General features: G+C 37.5%; 1 protein-coding gene across 2 annotated transcripts in view; it reads left to right on the top strand.

Annotated features, from left to right (window-relative positions):
• The window catches only part of DNAJA3 (DnaJ heat shock protein family (Hsp40) member A3), a 55,025-nt gene extending 29,451 nt beyond the window's left edge, over positions 1-25,574 (top strand). The window contains exons 6-12 of one of the 2 annotated variants that reach the window (XM_074196841.1): positions 658-805; positions 1,477-1,541; positions 5,150-5,278; positions 6,397-6,512; positions 7,283-7,380; positions 22,683-22,799; positions 23,436-25,574. In XM_074196841.1, the coding sequence (XP_074052942.1) occupies positions 658-805; positions 1,477-1,541; positions 5,150-5,278; positions 6,397-6,512; positions 7,283-7,380; positions 22,683-22,786 (660 nt within the window). In that variant the 3' untranslated portion in view covers positions 22,787-22,799; positions 23,436-25,574. The remainder of the gene's footprint in view (positions 1-657; positions 806-1,476; positions 1,542-5,149; positions 5,279-6,396; positions 6,513-7,282; positions 7,381-22,682; positions 22,800-23,435) is intronic. The other variant, XM_074196842.1, reaches the window with a different exon arrangement.
• Positions 25,575-26,655: the final 1,081 nt, after the last annotated feature.

Genomic DNA, 26,655 nt, shown 5'->3' with positions numbered 1-26,655 from the left:
GTTGGATGAGTTCACAGCTCCACCAACAATGTATTAGTGTCCCAGATTTCCCACATCCCTTCCAACATTGATCATTGTCCTTTCTGGTCATATTGGCCTGTCTGAGAAGTGTGAGTTGGTACTTCAGAGAAACTTTAATTTGCATTTCTCTAATAATTAATGATTTAGACAATTTTTCATATGACTATGGATTGCTTTGAGCTCCTCATCTGTAAATTGTCTTTGCATATCCTTTGACTATTTGTCAATTGGGGAATGGCTTTTTTAAAAAAAAAAATATGACTCAGTTCTCTGTATATTTTAGAAATGAGTCCTTAATACCAGACAGTTTTGATGACTGATGCTTTATGTTATCTCTGGTAAGGCTAAGCTACCTTATTTTGTACTTTTTTTCATTGAATCCCTGGAAATTCTTGAGTTTTTATTTCTCCATATGAATTTACTTACCACTTTTTCTTACTCATAAAAGTATAGATTAAAATGTTTGAGGGGCATTTAATTTGTGGGACTTTATATTATATAAATTATTAATATCTATAAAATATCTAAATCTCCTGTGAGTCTTTTTCATGGTATACAGTATGAGAACTGTAATCAGCTTGCTATCTTGCAGTATATGGAAAGAAGTGTATTGATTTTTCCTCCTCTTTCCAACAGGAAACCATAAATACAGGCCCTTTTGTGATGCGTTCTACATGTAGACGATGTGGAGGCCGGGGATCCATAATAACTACTCCTTGTGTAGTATGTAGGGGAACAGGACAAGCCAAACAGAAGAAGAAGGTCGTGGTCCCAGTACCTGCAGGTTCATTTTTATACTTAACTCAATGTAGAATTGACGTTTTAGAACTGACTATTTTTTTATATCTAAATAGTAAAGTTAAGTAAAGACAAGTTGGGCAAAAGATAATAAATATTTGGAATTGTCTTGAAATCAAGGTTTTTAATATATTTGATGTTATTCATTATTTAGTACTTTGCATATCTTATTAGAAAATTTAAATTTTTTTATGTATTCTGTAAGAGTGAGGTTTGCCTTAATTTTCTTTCCTTTGGTTCTTTCCCTTCTCCAGTAGAAGCCAAATGCCTAACTCCCAGAAGTATAATAATTTTTTTTTTTTGAGGTTTCTGTGGTGCTTTTAACTTTTTTTTTTTAGGTTTTTGCAAGGCAAATGGGGTTAAGTGGCTTGGCCAAGGCCACGCAGCTAGGTAATTATTAAGTGTCTGAGACTGGATTTGAACCCAGGTACTCTTGACTCCAAGGCCGGTGCTTTATCTACTGCGCCACCTAGCCACCCCTGCTTTTAAACTTTTTAGAGTTATGATTTCAAGAAATCATACTTGCTGCTTTTTAAATAGATCCATACTGCTTTGCAGGTGAAATACAGCATTAGAGTAGTGAGGTGTAGTGATCTTCAACTAGGAAGTTGAGTGACCTAAGACATTTAAAAATATTTAATTTTGTTCTTATTGCAGGCGTGGAGGATGGCCAGACTGTTAGAATGCCTGTAGGGAAAAAAGAAATTTTCATAACATTCAAGGTCTGTATTTCTTCTGTTACTGTTTTTACACAGCTAACATAGATTCTTCTGCCATCCTAGGGAAGGTAGAGAAAATAGAGGCAGTATTTTTTCTTCTAATGCAAATTTATTGTAAATATTTCTTAAAATTGGGGGTTTTAAATGAAAATGTTGGAATGGCAAATATTCTTGTACTTATCTGCAAGATAATGTTAGCAGTTAATTACTGCTATGCATAGTACATAGGTGCTAGGGTTATGTAGGTAACAGAAAATTACTAAATACTAGGTGAGTGTAGTAGACATTAACTCCCCCAGGTATTTGGGGGTAATTGAGACATAAAGGAGGACAATATATGAAATGGTTACTCTGCAATCCTAAGGCAGAACCTCAGACTGAAAATTCTAGTCTTTTAATCACCTGCTCTTTTCAATAAAACTATTTCTACTACTTCTATCCCCTGTGAGTAGCAAACTCCCACCACTTAGTCCTTTCCCAGTCCTTGTGATATGCAATCCTGGATTCTTTATGAATAAACCCCCTTCTTGTTCAGTCTTCTCCTTCTCCCCAACTTACTCAACTTTACCCATCCTTTGTTTTATTCCAACTGTTTTTCTGTGTTCCACAGCTAATTTTCCTTTCATTTTGAACATTTTGCTGTCAGTCCCCTTCTATCTTGTGGCATACACATCTTATGACCTTTTTACTACCCTTCCCAGCATTGTTGCATGGCCATTGCCCCTGGTCTCTTTGAGATGCTTCCTTTGCCAATATCACTCAGCAATGAGAAGGAAAAGAGTGCAAGTGGGGAAGTGAGGAGTAGAGGACATATAGTTTTGGAAGAAAATAACATTGTTTTTAGTCAGGCTAGTTAAAGTTATTTATGGGAAATCCAGTTTGAAATTAAAAAAAAGCTAACCGGCAAGGTGAAGATTTAACTGACAAGAAAATTCAAGCTAGAGATATTTACATGTAAATATGAAAATATAATTTGCATAGAGATGATAAGGCCTCCAAATGAGAATGCAGAGACAGAAGAGAAGTTAGGAAGTGTGATATAGATGATAAGGCAGTTGTCAGAGAAGTAGTAGGGGAAAGCAGATGAAAACCCAAAGAGAGGGTGTCTACAGTTTGAAAGAATGGTCAAAAGATGAGGACTGAGAAAAGATCATAAAATTGACAATTAGATCACATATAACACTGGAGACAGTCCTTCCACTTGGGTAAGAAGGTTTGAAAAGAGATGTGAATAGACTGGGGAATGAGAGGTTGGAAGAAGCACCAATATATATGCTGAAATTACCTAATATGAGGAGAGCAGCCTTACTCTTCCCCTTTCCATGTTCTTTGTTTTAACCAAACTGACCCTCCTGCTGTTCTCATGCATGACCTTCCATCTCCTGACTTTATGACTGGTCCTCCTACTCACAGTTGGTTTTATCCTCACTTTTACCTTGTAGGAATATTTATTTTACTCAGCTCAAAAACCCTTTTCCAACTGCTAGTGCCTTCCTTCTCTAAAGTGTTTGTTACTGTTTGTACTTACTTTTGTCCATGCTGTCTCCCCTGATAGAACATCAGCTTTTTGAGGATTATTTGATTTTTTTTGTTTTTGTTTTTGTATCCCCAGCAACCCAACAGTGCTTGGCATATAGTTCTTAATTACTGCTTGTTGTTTGATTTAGGTAAAGAACAGGAAGAAAAATCTGAGATGTCAGTTTGAGCAGATGTTTTGGATACATGAAAAAGATGTGTCTGATTTCCTCTTTTTTTAAAACATTTCTGTTTTACATCACCATATTTATATTTACTTAACCCTTCATATAGATCTATCTGTAATTGTCTATTCACAGCACATCATCTCTTATAGTACAGTAGTATTCCTTTTTTTTTATTTTTTTAGATTTTTCAAGACAATAGGGTTAAGTGACTTGCCCAAAGCCACATGGCTAGGTAATTATTAAGTGTCTGAGGTCGGATTTGAACCCAGGTACTCCTGACTCCAAGGCCCGTGCTCTATACACTGCACCACCTAGCCGCCCCTTTTTATGTTTATTTCTAACACTTTTAAAAATAGAAAAATCTGAAGTTCTTTACACTATCATTTTTTAATTAGTAAACATTTAAAAATTAATTTTCAATGAAACATAGTCATAAATCAATACTTTAGGAAAATCACTTTGGAATGGGAAAATTCAAAAGATAGGAAAGGTTGGGAGGACAGATAATGAGTCATTTGAGGCTAGTTTAAGATATCTGTGATCAGCAGTGAGGAAGGCTGCAGAGAAGTCAAGAAGGATGTAGATCTGTAAGATCTATAGATCAGTTAACTTTAGCAGTTAAGAGGGACCTGGATCGGATTTAGCCATTAAGAGCAGTTAAGATCAAGAAAAACCATCGGATTTAACTTTGAAAAGTGCAGTGTTGATGGAATGATGAAGTTGGAAGCTGAACTGCAGCATTTAGAAGAGAATGAGATGAAGAAAAAGGAGGAGAAACAGTGACTGTAGAAGGCCTATTCTCAAGTTCTTTTGTTACAAAAGAGAGGAGAAAGGAGGGAGGTGATTAGCAGGCTAATGATGGAATTCATTTTTCCACATGTGAAAAAATCTCTCTTTATCACCTTTGTGGAGGTGAATGACAGGTTTCATGTTCTCTTGGAATCATGATTTATCATGATATCGATCAGAGTCCTAGGGTCTTTCAAAGTTTTTTTCTTTATAATGTATAAATTGTTTTCCTAGTTTCACTAAATTCTCTCAGCGTTAGTTGATATGTCTTCTTAATTTCCTCTTGACACTATTTTCATCATTTCTTGTGTAGTATTAATATATGTATATGCTATATTTTTCTATGTACTTTATAGACAATTAATATTTGTTGGTTGTTCTTGGCTTCTCCAACTCTACAACTCACTGTTTTTTTGGTGAGGCAGTGGAGTTAAAGTGACTTGCCCGAGGTCACACAGCTAGGTAATTATTAGGTATCTGAGGCTGAATTTGAACTCAGGATCCCCTTACTCTAGGGCTGGTGCTGGTGCTCTATATATTGCACCACCTAGCCTCCCCTCACTTTTTTTTTTTTTTAAAGATTGGGAGTTTAAATGCAAATGCTCATGGGCCTAATCTCACTACATAGGAGATTTGCCCTGCTCTATTTTAGACCTGGTTTTATTTGCCACTCATTAGGTAAAGAGATCCTTCTTGGCCCCTCACTCTTGGGAGTTCTCACCTTATTGATAAGGGACTTAAGTGTTGGACACCTAGGAGGGTTAACTTATTGCATTTACATCCACCTTAGCTCAAGAAATAGATTCAAGAGGAAATTTCTTTTTTTAAAAAACATAGCATCTGATAATATTGGGAGGAAAAAAATGGAGCTTTTTTTCTCTCCTACTTACAATTCTCTGTGTTGAAAAAGGATAGATATTTTTTGAGAGTGTAAAAAACCTGAGTCCTAAAACCTTGAAGAGTTCATTTTAGGGAAAATATATTTTGATCATGATTATCCTTGAAATAAAAGCAGAAAGGTTTGTACCTCAGGCGTCAGTTTGGTTTTCTGGTAAATAATGTCATTAGTTGTCCTTGATCTCTTGGTAATAATCCTTTTTTCATGCTTGATGATTTTAGGTTCAAAGAAGTCCTATATTTAGAAGGGATGGAGCAGATATCCACTCAGACCTCTTTATTTCTGTAGCTCAAGCTGTCCTTGGTGGGACAGCCAGAGCTCAGGGGCTATATGAAACAATCAATGTCACGGTAAGTCCCTTGGTCTGCAAGAAGTTAATTAAGAGAGTCACTTTACTCTTTTGTTGGTTTGTTTCCTTGTGATTTGCCTTGCCTAGGAAAATGGAAGTCAAGGGTCCTGTAACTGCTGAATTAATAATATATGATAACTTTAGGATTATGCTTTTACATTCAGAATAAACCAATTTTTAGCTTGTGGCTAAATGTTATTTTTTAAAGTCCTGGTGTTTATGAAACAGAGGAACTGATTTAACCTAGCCTCAATCAGTAAATTCATAATTTATGAAAAATTAAAATTACAGATGACTCAAAAGGGAATGAGAGACATGTTGTGTGCCTACTATTGTCTATTAACAATAAGAACTTGTTTGGGGGGTGGCTAGGTGGCGCAGTGGATAGAGCACTGGCCCTGGAGTCAGGAGTACCTGAGTTCAAATCGGGCCTCAGTCACTTAATAATACCTAGCTGTGTGGCCTTGGGCAAGCCATTTAAACCCATTTGCCTTATTAAAAAAAAAAAGCCTTAAAAAAAAAAACCTGATAATAATAAGAATTTGTTTCCAAAACATGACTTAAAAAATAGTATTAAGGAAACGTTTGATAATGATTGTAATAATGATACTAATAGTTCGTGTTTATATAGGACAGTTTTGAGATTTGTATTTGCTGGGTAAAGAAAGTGGGTAGGTCATGTAGAAGAAGTGAGGGATTAAGGAACATCAAATGTTTTTTAAAAAAAAACCTAGGAGAAGGTTAGCTCATTGGATAGAGCTCTGACCCTGGAGTGAGGAGGACCTGAGTTCAAATGTGACCTCAGATACTTAATAATTACGTAGCTGTGTGACCTTGGGCAAGTCATTTAACCCCACTGCCTTGCAAAAAAACCCTAGAAGATGGTTAGAATTCTAGCTCATTTGGGTTAGGCCCCTGTTGAGCATTTTATGAAATATGGTTGGGTTGTAATCTGCATGATTGAAGATTGATGAAATTTGGGGTTCATTGAATAGTAGATGAAATGATAACCAACTTTTTCCAAGACAGCACTTTAAGATTATCTTACTATAATGAAAATTATTCATTTGGGTCCCTACAAACAAAGGCAGTCTCAAGAGATTTCTTTTTTATTCATAGATCCCTCCTGGAATACAGGTTGACCAAAAGATTCGAATGAGTGGGAAAGGCATTCCCCGGATTAATAGCTATGGATATGGTGACCACTACATTCACCTAAAGATTAAAATTCCCAGGTAAATGACTAGTGGCAGTAGATTAAAATTAAGAAATACTTCGCTTTGATAATAGTCAACAATACTCATTCGGAGTATTATTCTGTATTTTAATGTAAACTTAATTATTTTACTTCTGAACTGCTGTTCTTTACATAAAACCTCCTTTATTTTTTGCATTAACACTTTTCTCCTCTGAAGACTCTCTAGTGATTAATGGTTATTATTGAAATTATTTTTTGAGAAACATTTCAGGATTTAATTTTCATTTAAGCTTTGGGGGAAAATCTATTTTAGGTACTTCATTGTTTTGACTATAAATTAGTGGATTTTCCCTCCTCATTTTAGGAGTAAGAAATTGGTGTTTTAGCTACAAGTTACTTTTTTTTTTGGAGGAGTGGGACCTGGAGCCAAAATTTTTACTGCAGGCAGACTCTGAAATTATAGTGAACACCATTGGAAAAAAAAATTTTTCCTAATCTTCTTCAGAAACATACGTGTTTTGATGGTGAATGAATGGAAATAGGTAGAAGGATGTAGCCTTTGGGTAATAGAGAATAAGTAAGAGCATGAAGAATCATGCCGTGTATCTGAAGGTTATGGTGAACCTTTATTTTTCCTGGATATTCAGTGAATACACTAAAAGATTCCTGAATATATTAGGTATGGATATGTTTTATCACTGTTTACTAGGAACAAAAGACTATCATATATATGTTCCTATCCAGAATAATCATTAAATAGCCTCTCAGAAATAATGGTATATTGTTGCCTTGTTTTGCCCCTCACAGAAGACTGACAAGTAGACAGCAAAGCCTGATGCTCAGCTATGCAGAAGATGAGACTGATGTCGAAGGGACAGTAAATGGTGTCACAAATACAGCTGCTGGTAAGAATTTCATGTAAAATGGTTTTTTAACACTTGAGAGGTGACTGACTGGGATATGGAAATCTTTTTTCTGAAGTATTTATCATCTCCTTTTGGGAAGAAAGAATAAGTGAAAGACTTCCCTTCCAGTCAGCTGGGGCATTGAGAGATAAGTATTTTAATTTCCCAGTTAATTTTTTCATCCCAGTATTTTTCTGTGTTATATATTTTCCATCTTTTCTAGATTATTATAGGAAGATAATAGGCATTTGGATATGGAATGACTAAAGTATTATCTATTTCTTAAAAATAATCTAATTTTCTCTTTATATGTATTTATGCTACAATTAAAGCGTATTAAGAAATGCCTCTCACTAGATCAGATTCTCTGTAGAGTAGGAAGAGTTCTGGGTTCTATAATGCTTGTTCTGCCATGCCATGTGACCTTGGGCATAACATTTAATCCCTGCTTTAGAACTCCTCATCCATGCTTTTGGAGAGAATACTGATTTCAGAAGGCTTTTGAGATGTCATCAGTTTCTGAGGAATCATTTGATTTTTACACATTTTTAACATTGACTTTAAAAATAAAAAGTTGAAAGAGTTCATTCTAAGCTTAAGTGTGATATAATTGTAGAAAAGCACATGATGTGCTGGAAAGAGCATAGGATTTGGAAGTCAGAAGCCCTGGGTTCGACTTTAGCTATGTGCTTGTCAACAAGTCATTTCACCTATAAACTGGAGAGAACCATTATTTCAGTAAATGCCTTTGGGTTACTTTGAGGAAAATGCTATTATCAGAGAAATCTTAAATAATTATAAGTAAATAAACTTAAGTAAATTCTGTGAATTTATTTTAATAATAAGTCATCAAAGCCAAAGCTTCAACCTTCCATACTGGTAATTTTTTAACTGATTTCTACTACTCTTGTCAGTGAGCAAACATAATGCATTTCTGGTTCAGAAAGAATGATCTCTTTTTGCAAGGCTCTGTCTTTTTAGGACAGGATATCTGACCCAGGGGGATAATCAGGATAGTCTTGATATCTCATTGCCATTTCATTATTTTGTATTTGGTATATTGTATAAAGTTTTAGAGTTTGGAGAGCATGAGAATGGAATGTATATTCAGAGCAAAGAGTTTTTCAATAACATGCAAGGCTTCTCAATAAATTTATTAGATGGGATTGTTTTATCATCTTCAATAAGATACTGATAAATTTTTAGTCAGATAACACCAACTAATCACCTAAAATCCTTTGAAAAAATTACTTTGTCAGTTGTTTAGAGAAAAGAATGTGTCTTTTATTTCCCCCATTGTTTTGATGTTGTTATAATTATTTTATATCATTTTTGACCACATTCTTCATCTTTTTTGACCACATTCTCATCTTGTTTTGAATTTTTAATAATTCAAAATTCCCTATAATAATATTCTATTATAGTAATATAATTTGTTTGGCTTTTCTCTAATCAATAGGCATGTATTTTGTTTCTATTTTGTAGTTTATTTTTTTTGAGACTCAGTCTTCCTAACTCCAGGCTACACTTAAGAGTCCTAATACAGTCCTCATACTCCTTGATACAGAAGATTTAACTTGTTCAGTTAGCATTCTGGACTAATTTTCTCCTTCTTCTATAAAACCTTATTGGCCTTTTCTTCTGGGAGTTCGCCATATTGGTATTAGATGTAATGTGGCAGTTAGGGGTCATAGTGGATAGAGGACCAGCCTTGGAGTCAGGAGGACATGAGTTCAAATGTGTCCTCAGATACTTAATAATTACCTAGCTGTGTGATCTTGGGCAAGTCACTTAACTCCAGTGCCTTGCAAAAAAAACCCAAAGGAATTTAAAAAAAGAGAAAATATAAGGCGCAAGAAAGCCAGGGACAGAAACTTTTATATGTAAAATTTCGACAGAGAGCACTGAAGCATTTGCCTGGAAACACTGAAATAATGATTCATTCAAGATAATTTTCATTAAGATTGTCACATATAGGGGCGGCTAGGTGGCACAGTGGATAAAGCACCGGCCCTGGAGTCAGGAGTACCTGGGTTCAAATCCGGTCTCGGACACTTAATAATTACCTAGCTGTGTGGCCTTGGGCAAGCCACTTAACCCCAGCTGCCTTGCAAAAACCTCAGGAAAAAAAAAGGATTGTCAGGTATTGGGGCAGCTAGGTGGTGTAGTGGATAGAGCACCAGCCCTGAAATCAGGAGTACCTGGCCTCAGACACTTAATAATTACCTAGCTGTGAGCAAGCCACTTAACCCCATTGCCTTGCAAAAAAAAAAAAAAAAAAAAGTCAGTTATATGGAAATTTATTTTTTATAACTCTTCCATTTTCTGTAACCCCCCCCCCCCAAAAAATCTAGTAGTCTTTACCCAAAAGTTGGTTAACTTCTTTTCATTTTACACCAGATCTTGGTTTTATGTTTTCATTGACATAAATAGAATAGTTTGACCTTACTTTATTCATTGGTTTCATTTTAGGAAAGTTATTTGTAAAATGAAAACTTGGATATAAATTTTCCTTTCCCATTGACTTTAAATTTTGGAGATATGTTCCCAGGCAGAATTTTATTTGTAAGGCATAATCAAGATCACTCTTAAGAATCAGTCTTTAGGGGCGGCTAGGTGGTGCAGTGGATAAAACACCTGCCCTGGAGTCAGGAGTACCTGGGTTCAAATCCGGTCTCAGACACTTAATAATTGCCCAGCTGTGTAGCCTTGGGCAAGCCACTTAACCCCATTGCCTTGCAAAAAAAAAACAAACCTAAAAAAAAGAGAAAGGAATCAGCCTTAACTTCAGTGAGCTCTGCTGTTGGATAAGGCATGCATTTAATGTTTTTGTATCCTGAGGAAAGAAAGTCAAATAAGCAGTCATTCTAGAGGTACTCACACATTAAAATAAGACACAGACAATATTACATTACATTAAGAGGTCTCACCAGTGGCGTGGTATTAGAATCATGCCTGTATACCACTGTTCTAGGCATTTCATCACACTCAGTAACTCTGAGTGGTGCCGAATAAAAAGAATACAAGTTCTCCCATCTGCCCATACTGTGTTTCATTTGTGAAATGTTTGCTGGTTCAGATACTGATTGTAGGAAGATTCATCCACTTTCAAAAAAAATTTGCTATTAGACTGTATCAGTAGGTCTGCCTTCAAAACATTTGAGTATGCTAAATGATCGCCAAGGAAAGTTTTAAAGTTAATCTTCAGCTTCTTAGCAGATTTAGTTTCATGTTGGGGAAAATATATACATGGAAGACATTGAAGCTTGAAAAGTCAGATCTCTTACTTGATTAGTTTATGTGAAACTACTCAACTGGTCAACAGATCTATTCACCATCTCATAACCAGGAAAGATTTTTTTAAAAAATAGAGCATACATCCTTTTTCATTCCAGGAAAGGTGTGTGCTAGAAAGACTTTTAAGCTTGGTTGGAGGACAGATTTGTTTAAGCTAAGGCTTATACTTATTTGAAAAGTCTTGTTAGTCAGGACACTGGTGGAACTGAGAGGACTTGAGGTAGTCCGTCCCGTACACTGAAGACTAATGTGAACAGAGAGGTGAGGTTAAGGAGCAGACCTTTGCCACGATGTAGATGAATAAGAGATTCAGCTGTGGACCCTTTGGTAAAGAAGATTTTAAAAGTAATTTGGGGATTTTGAATGCTATATAGACTGCTTTTAATTTCCTTGACAGCAGCTTTTACTTTCTTGGACTGATTTTAAGCACCTTGGAGATTTCTTTGAGGCTATTTGAATGTTATTAAATGTTATGAACTATTAATATTCCTGAGTAAGACTGAGCAATGTGACACTAGTTGTTTGAATTCACACATCATTTTGACACACTGTATACACTCTATAAGTACCAGCATTTTAGATTAAAAAATGCACTTATTTTTGTGTTAATCATGCCATTACCACCTTCACTTAACATACAGGAAAGAAGCATGAGGATGATAAAGTTAGTTCAAGACCAACTGAATTAGTCTGTTTTTATACACCTCAGATGAGTCAAGAAGCTTGAATGGAGATTTATACCTCTCTCAATACCCTTAAAGTCTAAACTCAATTTAACAAATTGGAGAGAGATTGTGGCTATTGTAAGGAAATCTTGACCCAAATAAAAAAAAAATACAGTGTCTTAAAGAAATGAAATTTTGAGATTTGAGAAATTATATTAGAAAGTTCAGTATAGTAACTTTTATTCCCTTGATTGGATCACATACATATAGAAGACTTATTACAGAACTTTGCACATCAGCACTCAATAAATGAATGAATTGCTCTTTAATTCTTTTATTCATTAGACCTAGTTGGAAATGTTAGTAAGCTGAGTGTCTTTTGTTAGTTCTTTATAATAAAGGCCCATGATTCTGCACAGAATATTTCTACATCATGGAATGTCTTTAAATCCTCAAAAACAGGAAAAAAAAGGTCTTCTCACATATATCAGGGAAGTCTCTCCTTCAAAGGAGTAAGGGAAGTTATCTTTTCACTTCAAATTTAGGACTAAATTTACTTGTGGTATTTTTGGGATTTTAAAATTTATTTTGTGGCTTTTGTTTTTTCATTTACATTGTTGTAGTATGCTTATTGTTTTCTTGACTTTGTTTTCTTCATTTTATATCATTTCATGTAATTATTTCAAGGCTTTCTCTGTATTCCTCATGTTTGTTTCTTGCAACACCAGAAAATTTCGTTACATTCATGTGCATTCATTTTTTTTTAGCAAGTCCCCAGTCAATGAGCACTCACTTTATTTCCTGTTACTTGCTTTTATAAATAAGTATTGTGTTAAAGCCTTTTTATTACCCACTTCCTTTAGGATATATGCCTAGCAGTAGACTCTGGAGCAAAGAACATGGGCATTTTAACTAATCAATTTGCATAATTCTTTTACTTCCCAAAATGATTATATCAGATTAAAAGCTCTACCAGTAAATAATTTATGTGGCTATTTTAGGAATTAATTCACAGTTTGATCAGAACTTCTAAGAAAACTGGAAAGTAGTCTGGCGAGAAATTTGACTTAGGGCCATCATCTTATACTATTTGACAATAAATTTGAAATCAAGGCTTGACTTAAAAGTTAAAGATTATATCACAAACATAATTAGAAGAGAAGCAGAAAATGTATCTTCTCATAGCTGTCAATGGGAATCAGTTTTGAAGTAATCAAGGGATGAAGGCACGGGGGCAGCTAGGTGTCATAGTGGATAAAGCACCGGCCCTGGAGTCAGGAGTACCTGGGTTCAGATCCGGTCTCAAACACTTAATAATTACCTAGCTGTGTGGCCTTGGGCAAGCCACTTAACTCCATTTGCCTCACAAAAACCTAAAAAGGTGGGGGGGGGGGGTGAAGGCAGATATTTTGTAAAAATGTGTTATTTACAGAAGAATAGGTAATTCTGATTATGTAAAATTGAAAAGCTTTTGCACAAACAATTTATTTAGGATAAGTATAGTACATTGGACTTTTATTTATTTTTTATTATATTTATTTTTGTATAAATGATCCTTTTTTTATACATTACTAAAATATTCTTGTTTAAGAGTAAGCATAATATACCCCCTACCCCTAGAAAATATAGACCCTTATGAGCAATAAAGTAAAGGAAAGAGGAAAAAAATAAAATTAAAATAAAAAATAATAATAGGGGCAGCTAGGTGACACAGTCAACAGAGCACTAGCCCTGGAGTCAGGTGTACCCAAGCCCAAATCCAGCCCCAGACACCCATCTGTGTGACCCTGGGCAAGCCACCCCAACCCCACTGCCCTGCAAAAATCTAAATAAATTGGGGCGGCTAGGTGGCGCAGTGGATAAAGCACTGGCCCTGGAGTCAGGAGTACCTGGGTTCAAATCCAGTCTCAGACACTTAATAATTACCTAGCTATGTGGCCTTGGGCAAGCCACTTAACCCTGTTTGCTTTGCAAAAAAAAAACTAAAAAAAATCTAAATAAATTAATTAGTAATGATGATGATGATGATAATGATAGGAGCGGCCAGGTAGCACAATGGACAGAGCACTGGCTCTGGAGTCAGGAGCACCCAGGTTCAAATCCAGCCTCAGACACCCAACAATCACCCAGGTCTGCAACCCCAGGCAAGCCATCCATCCAACCCCATCTGCCCCACAAACCCCCCCCCCCCAAATAATAACAACAATAATAATAAATGTGCTTCAGTCTGTGTTCCAACACCACCAGCTCTGTCACAGGTGGTCACATTCTTTAGGATAAGTCCATCACAAAAGCTACTTCTACTGTTGCCATTTGCTGATCGCAGCTCCCTCCATTCGTAGTTCCCCACTACCATACACTATATTTTCTCTCTCCTTTCACTCTGTCCCTCTTCTTAAATGTGCTGTAGTGCAGGGGTTCAACCTCCATGGGGTCCTTGGATCCTAAATGAGTTGAGTCAACACAGGGTTAAAGGCAGGAACAGGTTGACTGACTGTCAGCTGCTTGGATTTATTTTTATAGTCTCAGAATCATATCAAACAAGCAAGCTAAAATAATTTTCTTGGTTACAAAAATGTACAATTTTCATCATTAATCATATAGTTCATATGGTTACAAGTTCGATCATGTAGTGATTACAAGTTTGATTATCAATCATGTAGTTAATTTTCTTGTCTCTGCTCAGACCGTGATGACCTCAATCTGTCTGTTTGCCTAGTTTGTTGCTGCATAGTAAAGTTATTAATTAAGCAGAACTTTCCTGATAATAATCTTTGTTATAATTTAATGGAATGCTTTTATGTTTTTGTGCCGCATATGTAATGTTTTTCGATATGCTCCCTTGACAACCTATAGTGAGGGCAGTTATGTTTGTCCACCCGTCCATTGACTCCTTCAGTAACCAATTTTCCTTTCAGCCCTTGTTGGTAGACGCCACGGTTTCTATGACTTTTTATTCTTTCCCAATAAACTAAGGCTGTTAGAGTTCACATATTGGTTACCTATACTAACTATTCTCTCACCATCTTTATCATATATTCCTGTGTATGGTAAGGGGGGAAAAACTGTTAATTTCCCTGGAATTCTATCTGACCCATCTTGTATCTGTTTTCCCTGTATGTATTCTGACATCTCCCTGGAACTCCCAATGCTGTATTTTCCAAAGATTTCATAATGTTGAAGCCTTTTGTATGACTCAGGGAGAGGCAATCCTGTTAAATTTGGACAGAGTTCACAATCTATTTTATTCAAGGAATTTCTCTGAAATCCTTCCTTTATAGTCATTCCACTATTAGGATGAGTAAGTTTTGTAATCAACAATAGACCTATAAATATGTGTATACATAGAATCCCCATATATATATATATATATATATATATATTGAAGAAGGAAATGTTGTTCCATCAGGCGGTATGGCTGCCTTGAGTCTTCTTGCCATGACTGTGTCAAATAGCTTAGAGACCCTGGCTGCTAACACTGTAGGGTAGCTGAGTGGCACAGCAGACTGATCACCAGCCCTGAGGCCAAGAAACCCCAAGCCCACATACCACCCCTAAGGCCCAGCAACCACCCAGCCCTGTGGTCCCGGACAGGCCATCCAATCCCAGCCCCTTGCAAGAAGTGAAAAAGAAAATGTGTTATATCTGACCACTCTCCCCTACAGTCCACCCTCTCCTCCATCACTCACATCCTCCCTTCCTCCTGTCCCCCTTCTCTCCTTCTTACTACAGATGTCTATACCCCATTGAGTGTATATGCTGTTTCCTCTCCTAGCCACCTCTGATGAGAGTGAAGATTCCCTCATTCCCCCTTGCCTTCCCCCCTTCCATATCATTGCAATAGCTCATTGTAATAAAGAAAAATCTTATTATGTGAAACATCTTGGCCTATTCCCCCTCTCCTTTTTCTTTCTCCCATTACATTTCCCTTTTTTCTATTGACTCCATTTTTATACCATATTTTATCTTTAAATTGAGCTTTCTCCTGTGCTTCATCTATAAAAAGGTCCTTCTACCTGCTCTGTTAATTGAGAAGGTTCATATGACTATTTTCAGTGTCATTTTTCTATACAGGAGTACATGCAATTCATCATCATTAAGTCCCTCATATTTTACCCTTCTCTTCCACTTTCTATGTTTCACCTGAGTCCTGTATTTGAAGATCAAACTTTCTGTTCAGCTCTGGCCATTCCAACAGGAACATTTGAAATTCCCCTGGTTCATTGGAAGTCCATCTTTTTCCCTGGAAGAGGACATTCAGCCTTGCTGGGTAGTTGATTCTCGGTTGCATTCTGAGCTCTTTTGCCTTCCGGTATATTATATTCCAAGCCCTACGAGCTTTTAATGTAGTTGCTGATAAGTCCTGTGTGATCCTGACTATAGCTCCATGATATGTGAATTGTGTCCTCCTGGCTGCTTGTAATATTTTCTCTTTGACTTGGGAGTTCTGGAACTTGGCTATAATATTCCTGGGGGTTGTTTTTTTTGGATCTCTTTCTGGGGGAGATCGGTGGATTCTCTCAATTTCTGTTTTGCCCTCTGCTTCTAGAATATCTGGGCAATTTTCTTTTCTTTTTCTTTTTTTTTTGCAAGGCAAATGGGGTTACTAGGTAATTATTAAGTGTCTGAGGCCGGATTTGAACCCAGGTACTCCTGACTCCAAGGCCAGTGCTTTATCCACTACGCCACCTAGCAGCCCCTAGGCAATTTTCCTGTAGTAATTCTTTGAAAATGATGTCAAGGCTCTTTTCCTGATCATGGCTATCAGGTATCCCAATAATTTTTAAATTATCTTTCCTGAATCTGTGTTCCATATCAGTTATTTTTTCAATGAGATGTTTCACATTTTCTTCTAATCTTTCATTCTTTTGGTTTTAAAGTATTGTCTTGACTTCTTGTAAAGTCAGCAACTTTCTTTAGTTCCATTCTATTTCTGAAGGATTTGTTTTCCTCAGAGAATTTTCTTATTTCTTTTTCCATCTGGCCAATTTGCTTTTTAAAGCATTCTTCTCCTCAATAACTTTTTGAACTGTTTTTTCCATTTCACCTATGCTGGTTTTTAACATGTTATTTTCTTCAGCATTCTTTTGGATCTCCTTGACTAAGCTGCTGACTTCTTTTTCATGTTTTTCTTGCATCTCTCTCATTTCTTTTCCCAGTTTTTCTATCTCCCTCACTTGATTTTCAAAATCTTTTCTTGAACTCTGTCATAGTCTGAACCCAATTTTCTTTTTCCTTGCAGTCTTTAGATGCAGGAGCTTGTATTTCCTCATCTTCAGATTGAGTATTTTGATCCATCTTGGGATCATATGCAATGTATTTCTCAATAGTATTCCTCTTTTTTCTCTGTTTACTCATTTCCCTAGTCTGTGCCTAGTTTTGGGGTGTTTCCTGAGCTTTTGAGGTATTATTGGGACACACTGTCCCACAAGGATCTCTGTGTTTGAAGCTCTGTCTTCCCTCCTGGTCTGTGAATAACCACAAGTGCACCCTTCTGCCATGGGGTTGAGGTGGGGGGGGGGGCTGCTGTTCTGTGTGGGGCCTAGACTGCAATCAGGATCTGAATGTTGTCAGAGTCCTGTTCCAGATACAGAGGACAGTCCTTAGAAGCCTCTCTACTCTCCTACCTTTGGTAGGCTGAACACTCTAGGCTCAGTTGCCTGGGGGCTCCTGCTTACTGGCTCTGCCTGCTTCCCATTCGTGGATCTGGGCTGCCTTGGCCATACTTCCCGCTGAGTGCCCTGAGGGCTGGGCTTCACGTTCTCTGACAGAGGTCCCCCCACTTATCTTCCAAGTTGTGCCTAGTGCTCCCCAGGGCGTAGGTCAGGAAACTGTCCTACAGGAAACTGTCCCCATTGTGTCGTCCACCCCCCCCCCCACCACCCCCCCCCCCCCCCCGCTCAGAGCCACCACTCCCAGGCGCCCTCCAAGAGGCTGAAGTTCCTTCACTTCGGCTGGCTGCCCCTCCAACCTCGTGGAGTGGAGCCTTTCTACTGTTTTCCAGGTTACCCTTGGGCTGGAGAATTGCCTTACTGGATCCCTCTGGGTTGTCTCTTGAAAATTTAGTTAGAGTTGTTATTTTATAAGTTTTAAAATGTTATAGCGAGAGAGCACCTAAGAAAGGCTCTTCTCCTGTAGCCATCTTGACTCTGCCCCCATTATACTACATTGGAAAAAAGTTTTTTTTTCATACTTTTTGTATAGGACTTGATATCTCTGATGTGTGTGTGTGTGTGTGTGTGTGTGTGTGTATGTATATATGTATATATAACTAATAGAAACATATAAGACCAAAAGCCATTTCCCATTTTCAGTTAACTGCATGATCTCCAGATTGCTAGTCATAAAAGAATTACAAAGTCAGAACAATCCTGAGATTTCACTTCCTATCCAGCAAATTGACAAAGATTATAAAAGGTCAAAATAGTCACTGTTAGAGTATAACTTACTGTGGGTTTATTTTTTTCCATTGGATTTCTCTATTATTATTTGGTAAAACTTCAGAGTTTTGCTGCAGTAGGTATGTAGAAAGTCCGCATTCAGGCAGCCACCTTAAGTACAAGTCCAAGTCTCCCATCCTAGGTTTTTGAAGTTTATTCCATTTGAGTGCAACCTCAAGCAGGTTCTGCTAAGCCGGAGAAGTTTAGAGACTAATGTTTGTAGATATAATGTGTGGTGTCAGATGCTGAGAATTGGAGGAATTTTAATCTTCATTTGTAATAAAATCAACATCTAAATGTTTACCAAGTATATACAAAAAAATTATTTTTGTATTTGTGTATTCAAATCATTTTGTAAAACCAGATTGTTATTTCTGTTTTTAAGCTTCCTTTAAGAATTTATTTATTGGGGGGTGCCTAGGTGGTGTAGTGGATAAAGCACTGGCCCTGGAGTCAGGAGTACCTGGGTTCAAATCCGGTCTCAGACACTTAATAATACCTAGCTAAACCTAAAAACCCAAAAAGACAAGAATTTATTTATTGGCTAACCTTGAACACAAGATATTGAAAGGGATAGTTGTGGTATTAGATGGTATAAAAAATCCTAAGCCTCAAATAATTTTCTACAGATTTTTATTCATTTGTCCTACCCTGATCTAGTTCAAAAAACTGGGATGGGGGGACGGAGCCAAGATGGTGACTAGAAAGGATCTTGTCTTAGATGCTCTCTCATAAAACTCATAAACTAAGGACTCTTAACTATGCTTTTGAGAGACAGAACCCACAGAGGGACCCAATGAGGCAGTTCTACTCAAGGTAATCTGGAAAAGAGCAGAAAGGCTCTGCTCCTGGAGTCGGAAGGGCAGCCACCAGAGGGGTGGCCCACCAGAGCAAAAGAACTTCAGCCTCCCAGAGGCAGCCCCAGGGTACTGGGAGCCTTGGCTCACAGCAGTGGGGGAGTGTCCTGAGCTACACCCCGGGGAGCACTGGGCACAAAGTGGGGGAATGGGGGGGGACCTCTGCCAGAGTGAGCACGTGGAGCCCAGCCCTCAGGGCACACAGCAAAGCTGTCTTTGGCAGCCCAGATCCAGGAATTGAAGCAGGAGCCCCCAGGGCATGACCCCATTGAATTGAGGGAGGGGAGTGGAGAGAGAGAGACTGCAGAGCTCTGTCCTTGCCCCTGGAACAGGACTCTGGGGCTCTGACCACATTCAGATCCTGATCCCAGTCTAGCCCCCCCCCCCCCCATAGAACAGCAGGGCCCCACCACCTCGGCCCTGTGGCAGAGGGGGGCGCTTATGGTCATTCACAGACCAGGAGAGAAGACAGAGCCTCACACACTGAGATCCTTGTGGGAGTGTCCCAAAAGCTCAGGAAGCACCCCAAAACCAGGCTAAGGCTGGGGAAATGAGCAAGCAGAGGAAAAAGAATAACAACTTTGAGAAATATTTTGCATATGAGCCCAAGAAGGATCAAAACACTCAGTGTGAAGATGAGGAAGCACAAGCTCCTGCATCTAAAGACTCCAAGAAAAATAGAAATTGGGCTCAGGCTATGACAGAGCTCAAAAAAGACTTTGAAAATCAAATGAGGGAGTTAGAAGAAAAACTGGGAAAAGAAAGGAGAGAGATGCAGGAAAAACATGAAAATGAAGTCAGCAGCTTAGTCAAGGAGATCCAAAAAAATGCTGAAGAAAATAACATGTTAAAAACCAGCATAGGTCAAATGGATAAAATGGTTCAAAAAGTTATTGAGAAGAATGCTTTAAAAAGCAAAATTGGCCATATGGAAAAAGAGATAAGAAAGCTCTCTGAAGAAAACAAATCCTTCAGACAAAGAATAGAACTCAGGGAGATTGCTGATTTTATGAGAAATCAGGACTCAATACTTCAAAACCAAAAGAATGAAAAATTAGAAGAAAATGTGAAATATCTCATTGAAAAAACAACTGACATGGAAAACAGACTTAGGAAAGATAATCTAAAAATTAATTGGAATACCTGAAAGTCATGATCAGGAAAAGAGCCTTGACATCGTTTTCAAAGAATTACTACAGGAAAATTGCCCTGATATTCTAGAAGCAGAGGGCAAAATAGAAATGGAGAGAATCTACTGATCCCCCTGAGAAAGAGATCCCAAAAAACCAACCCCTAGGAATATTATAGCCAAGTTCCAGAACTCCCAAGTCAAAGAGAAAATATTACAAGCAGCCAGAAGGACACAGTTCAAATATCATGGAGCTGCAGTCAGGATCACACAGGACTTAGCAGCAACTACATCGGAAGCTCGTAGGGCTTGGAATATAATATACCGGAAGGCAAAAGAGCTCAGAATGCAACCAAGAATCAACTACCCAGCAAGGCTGAATGTCCTCTTCCAGGGAAAAAGATGGACTTTCAATGAACCAGGGGAATTTCAAATGTTCCTTTTGGAATGGCCAGAGCTGAACAGAAGGCTTAATCTTCAGATACAGGACTCAGGTGAAGCATGGAGATTGGAGGAGAGGGGGAAAATATGAGGGACTTAATGATGATGAACTGCATGTATTCCTGCATAGAAAAATGACACTGATAATACTCATATGAACCTTCTCAGCTAATAGAGCAGGTAGAGGGAGCTTTTATAGATGAAGCATAGGAGAAAGTTGAATTCAAAGATAAAATACGGTGTAAAAATGGAGTCAATAGAAAAAAAGGAAAATGGAATGGGAGAAAGAAAAAGGAGAGGGGGAATAGGCCAAGATATTTCATATAATAAGATTTTTCATTATTACAATGAGTTATTGCAATGATATGGAAGGGGAGAGGCAAGGGGGAATGAGGGAACCTTTGCTCTCATTAGAGGTGGCTAGGAGAGGAAACAGCATATATACTCAATGGGGTATAGACATCTGGAGTAAGAAGGAGAAGGGGGGGACAGGGGGAAGGGGTGGGTATGTGAATGAAGGAGGAGAGGATGGACCATGGGGTGGGGAGAGTGGTCAGATATAATGCATTTTCTTTTTTATGTCTTGCAAAGGGGCTAGGATTGGATGGCCTGTCCGGGACCATAGGTTCAGGTGGATTCTGGGCCTAAGGGGTGGTAGGGGGGCTCGGACCAGGGATCTGTCTGTTGCACCACTCAGCTACCCTACAGCAGAGTCAGAGTTAAAGGAGAGAGAAAATATAGTACATGGTAGTGAAGAAATAAGAAAAGAGGGAGTTGCAATCAGCAATGGCAATGGTAGAAAAATATGGAAGTAATTTTTGCCATGGACTTATCATAAACAATGTGATCCACCCGTGACAGAGTTGTTGGTGTTGGAACAAAGACTCAAGCACATTTTTTGTTGTTATTATTTAGGGGGGGTGCAGGGCAGGTGGGGCTGGGTGGTCTGCCTGGGGCCGCATAGTTGGGTGATCGTTGGGTGTTTGAGGCCGGATTTGGACCCGGGTACTCCTGGATCAAGGGCCAATGCTCTATTCGCCACCCAGGCACCCCTACTCTTAATACTATTTTATTTTATTTTGGGTCTTTTTTTTCTTTCTTTTTGGTTTTTGCAGGGCAGTGGGGTTTGGGTGGCTTGTATGTCACATGGCTGGGTGATAGTTGGGTGTACGGGGCTAGATGTGGGCTCAGGTGCTCATGGCTCCAGGGCTGGTGCTCCATCCATTGCACCCACCACCTGGCCATACCTACGATTATTACTATTATTTTTTTATTTTTAATTTTTTTCTCTCCCCTTTACTTTATTGCTCAAGCAAGTCTATATCTCTGGGGAGGAGGGGGTATTTCATTTACTCTTAAACAAGAATATTTCATTAATGTAAAAAAACATTATTTGTACAAAATGAGAATAAATATTAAATAAAAAAAGATTTTAAAAAACTGGGATAACAAGAACAGTGAATTGTAAATCAGAAAACCTGGTTTTAAGTCCCTGCTGTGCCAAGGACTATCTGGGGCAGTTCTTTCACATTTTTGGGAGGTCTTTTAGGTCAAAAGAGGTGAAATAACCATAATCTGAACTTGGATCCTCTAATCCAAATTCATAGTTTTTTTTCCCTTCTACCGTACTGTCCCTAGCACTTTAATTTACAAGGTTAATTTATATATCATTTCATTTGTTTCTCAAAATAATACTATCCACCTTGGAATTAAAATGGTAAAACAATATTTTGAAATGCCTAATGCTTTGTATAGTGTATTACCAGTGTTGGCACTCCCTCTTTTGATGCCACCCCTCCATGACTTAATAGATAGCTTTTAAAAGTTGTTAGATCCAAAAGATTCATTTCCTTGTAAACTAATAATGATGATGATGAAATTTTGAGCTTAGCCCATACTCTTGTCAGACCCTAGTTGTCCAGTTCATCAAAGGACCTGTTGCTTTATGCCTTTTCAGCTGGTGCCATTTATTGAGAGCCTCATAGTTTGGTGAATTCTATATACTGAGATGAGTTACTGGGAAAAGATTTTAGTAGAGGACAGTGCTGTGTAATTGAGTTGTCTTTACACCAGAAGCACTAAGTATGTATAATGTCATTGAATCTGTAATAAACTGAAGCACTTCATAACATAACTTCAATATCAAAGACAACATGGAATTTTCATTTTCCAGTTTTTTAAATCTCCCTATTCTACTAAATTGTCATGAACTTTTATCTACAAAACACATTCCATTGCATTAAGGTTTTTATCCATGATGTACTTAACAATTAATCCTTTCTAACATTAGCCAATTTGTTCTTTGCTCTCCCAAGAATGAATTGTCTCTTTCTCCTTGGGATGATACTTGAGATAACCCTACCAACTTGATTTCTCAGGCTAATACTGTTCTTTCTCATGGTCCGTCTGTGGTATATGGTACAACATATTATATGTGCCCTTTACCACAGCTTTTTTTGCTGTTTGTATCCAGGTGGCAGCACCATGGATAGCTCTGCCAGAGGCAGCGCTAGGCCTGAGGCTGGGGAGAACAAGAAGGGATTCCTTTCCAAACTTAAGAAAATGTTTAGTTCCTGATATCCCAGGCGAGGTAGGAAATTTCTTGAGGTATTTTTTTCCCTACCCCCTTCTTCCTTTAAATAATGTCCTTTTTTCTCACTTAAACTTTTAGCCTCAGGCCTGTCAGGCTCTTATACTTACTGTTGTCATTACCAGCAATAGCAAAAACTAGTTATACATTACTGAGTTATTGCTTTGGGATTGCCATTTGTCAACAATCAGCTTTGTGATCATATTCCACTACACTAAGAGTTTTTGGCAAGCTATTTTTCAAAGCAGCCCTATTCCTGTCATTCAGTCCTTCACAACACTCTCTCCATTCTACAACTAGGGAAATTGAATTGCCCAAGGTCACAGTGTGAATCAATGGCAGAACTTGGCTTAGAATTCAAGACTTCTAACCTCTTGACTATCTTTAGCTCAATGATCCAGAGAGCAGTAGGGGTTTTGCAAATCCACTGGAGGCTTACTCATGGTTATTGTGTCTCACCCAGCCCCCACCCCCTTTTTGGGTCTTTTATATATCCCATCTGGATAAGTGTCCTTCTTTGATTCTGCATGTGAGCTGGCAAGTGTTTAGCAGATTTTACCCAGAGGGAAATTTCCTATTGTCATTGTGAAATTAAGCAAAGTAAAATGTTGTTATTAATTTTCTTCTTCCATGCAGGCAAACGGTCCACTGGAAACTAGACAGAGGAAGTCGTAGCAGGGACACATCATTTTGTCTGTTGGACTGGAAAATGAAAGGACTCCAGATCAATAGCACAGCAGCTGCATGCAGAGGCTCTCTGACATATTTCAGCAACAGTAAAATCATGTGACAAATTTCCCCTTAGAATAGGGTTACAAGTGGATGGATTTATCAATAAGATACGCCTTAACTCTAAGATAGACCCTGATATCTTAACAGATAATGCAGATTTCCTGTCCGTGGGAAGGTAACCAAAATCCTTCTGAGTCTGCATATAGTAGAACAATTACATGCTTCTTATGGAGCCAAAATTTTAATTTGGAGTTGGATATGTTGGGAATTGTTGCTATGAAATTATAAAAAAAAAAACAAACAAGAAAAACACCTCTGCCCACAGCTTAAAATGAAGTCTTAAGCTGCATACAGCTGTGAACTAATTAACTTTTCACTTAGCAACTCTCCTGAGGAATTACCCCAAGTAAATCCATCCCTATTGTCTTTTTTCTCTAGGAGCCTATACACAGCATGCCTTGACAGTGAATTTTCTGTCTAAAAGGGTATGTCAAGAGCTATTCAATTTTTCCCTTCATCACAACCGTTTCTGTGTGTCATTGTTTTCAAATCCTAGGAGTACAGTTCATCTAATAAAGTAAGCACTTTGTGATGTGGTGAAGGTATCTAATGATCTAAAAAGATTAATGGTGGGGGTGATGGTTAAAGTATTGACTACAGGACATAATTATCATTATAGAGTTATCATTACACAGGTAACCTGTCACCCTTACCACTTAAGTTTTGACACTTAAAGCCAGACTTCAAGTCTACTATACTGCCCTTGTACCAAGTCTTACTCTATCCTGTGTCCCCAAGTGGATAGAGTTTAAGCTGAGCTCTTGCCAACCATGGTTCTTCAATTACTGTCCTTGCATTGTTGGCATCATCAGAAAAGTATCATTAAATTATTTGACTTTTAAGAATCATCGTCTCTTCATGTACAAGTGTTTGGTTTTTTTTAAAAATAGCGATCTAACCAGTTTCAGGTTTTCAAGTTAAACTATAGCAAAGTGTATTGTTTCTATAGTAGCCACAGTTTTATTGAATATTGTGGCTTCTAAGTGTTTAAAAAAAATACTTATGCTAAAAGTCAGTTAATGAAGAATGTTTCTGAATGGTTCCACTTTATTTCCTTTTTAATTTGCTTAAAATAAAGCCACTCAATGTCTAATTTAAAACATGTAAAATGATTCTGTATCAATGTAAATGAGATAATCTGCTGCAAAAAGATACTTGAAAACCTAAAGTGTGGTCCATTTATTTGAAAAAAACAAACTCATTTCAGTTCTAGAAAATCTCTAATCCCATTTGTTGTGAACATAAGAAAGTCCAGGATCCCTGGAAGATATAATAATGATAGTTCACGTTTACATAGTTTTTTTAGCTTTATCTATTTTTTCTCTTTCAAAAATCTTTCAATTATTTATTTGTTTTGGTACTGATTTTTTAAAAATTTTTAATTCCAAATTCTCTTCTTTCTAGCCTCTCCCTGACCCATTGAGAAAGCAAACAATATATCAATTGTAAATTTACATTGTGTTTTTAATGTTTGCATAGTACTTTACATTCTCCCTTGCCCCTCACAGTTTTGTGTGGTAGCTATTACAATTTTATCTGCATTTTTATAGAGATAAAATTAAATAATTTTCCCTTGTTTGTGGCTAGCAAATAACAGATGGGTTTAAAATCCAAGTCTCTCTTGTTTCCATATCTAGGTCTCTTATTCTGATTTTTTTTTGCAAGGCAAATGGGGTTAAGTGGCTTGCACAAGGCCACACAGCTAGGTAATTATTAAGTGTCTGAGACCAGATTTGAACCCAGGTACTCCTGACTCCAGGGCCGGTGCTTTATCCACTTTGCCACCTAGCCGCCGGATTTTGAGGAAGATGATGAGAATGTGGTATGTTTCAGATAAGCCTCTGCAAATTTGCTAATTGAAATAACTGACCTCAGATTTGTGTGACAGGTGCAGACCACTATCCTAGGAATTTACTTCTCAGAAAAAAATCAGGAGAACACGAACTATTGTGTAAAATCAGTAATTGCATATATATATATATATATATATATATATAATTTTTACATATACCTGACCATATATGCCACTTTTGATCTCATCCTTGCTCTTATTCACAAATTCTAAGGAGCAATTGATATGAAATTACCTATCTATACATATATATATTTTTTTTCACATTCCTCCTGTCCCCCAAGATATGTGTGATAGCCTTCTAATTTTTCCTCCTTTCCTTGAAGCTCTCATCTCGCTATATACCTTAAAAATAACAAGTTGATATTCCTAAAACAAAGGTCTGATCATGTCACTTCTCTGCTCAGAACATTCATTGGCTTGCTAATAAATACCCCATGATAAAATATTAATTGTTTGGCATTTAAAGTCTTTCTCACAGTCTGCTTCCACCTATCTTTCTAAGCTAAATCCACATGCCAGACTTGCTCTTGCCTTTCCCTGGCATCCTATCTTTCATCCTTAAGACTATCCTGAAGTTTTCTCCCTTGCCTCTTGTTTCTTGGAACTCCTGGTTTCTGTCAAGGCTCAGCTAGAGGTCCACCTCATTCAAGAAACTTTCCCCTATTTTCCCAACAACCATGCCTCTCCTTTCCCAAAAATCACTTTATTTCTTTTTTTAATTAAATATTTTATTTTGCATTTTATAATTTTTCCCCCAATCTTACTTCCCTCCCCCCCACAGAAAGCAATTTGTCAGTCTTTACATTGTTTCCATGTTGTCCATTGATTCAAATTGAGTGTTATGAGAGAGAAATCATATCATTAAAGAAGAAACATAAAGTATAAGTCACTTTGTATTTCTACAAACACTCAAATGAGTCTGTGATCTCATTAATGTGAGCATTCCATGTAGTGATGTGGATTCAGAACTTCTGTGCCTGGTTCTGGAGACATTCTTTGCTTTCTGATATTGCTGGAATTGTAGTTGAGCACATGGACTATTTCTAATTCTAACCTCTAACCAGATCATATTACTTTTTCTTTAACACATGCTTATACCCAACATGTGATAGGTTATCTCTATGATAATTAATTTTTTGGAGACTAATGTTCCATTTCATGTACAACAACTTAAAATTAGAATATTGATATTTTTAAAAATGAGCCTTT

The sequence above is a fragment of the Macrotis lagotis genome, chromosome 8, assembly GCF_037893015.1.
Source record: "Macrotis lagotis isolate mMagLag1 chromosome 8, bilby.v1.9.chrom.fasta, whole genome shotgun sequence".
Taxonomy (NCBI): domain Eukaryota; kingdom Metazoa; phylum Chordata; class Mammalia; order Peramelemorphia; family Peramelidae; genus Macrotis; species Macrotis lagotis.
The sequence above is the reverse complement of the archived record's forward strand: the minus strand, read 5'-3'. Positions and strand labels throughout refer to the sequence as shown.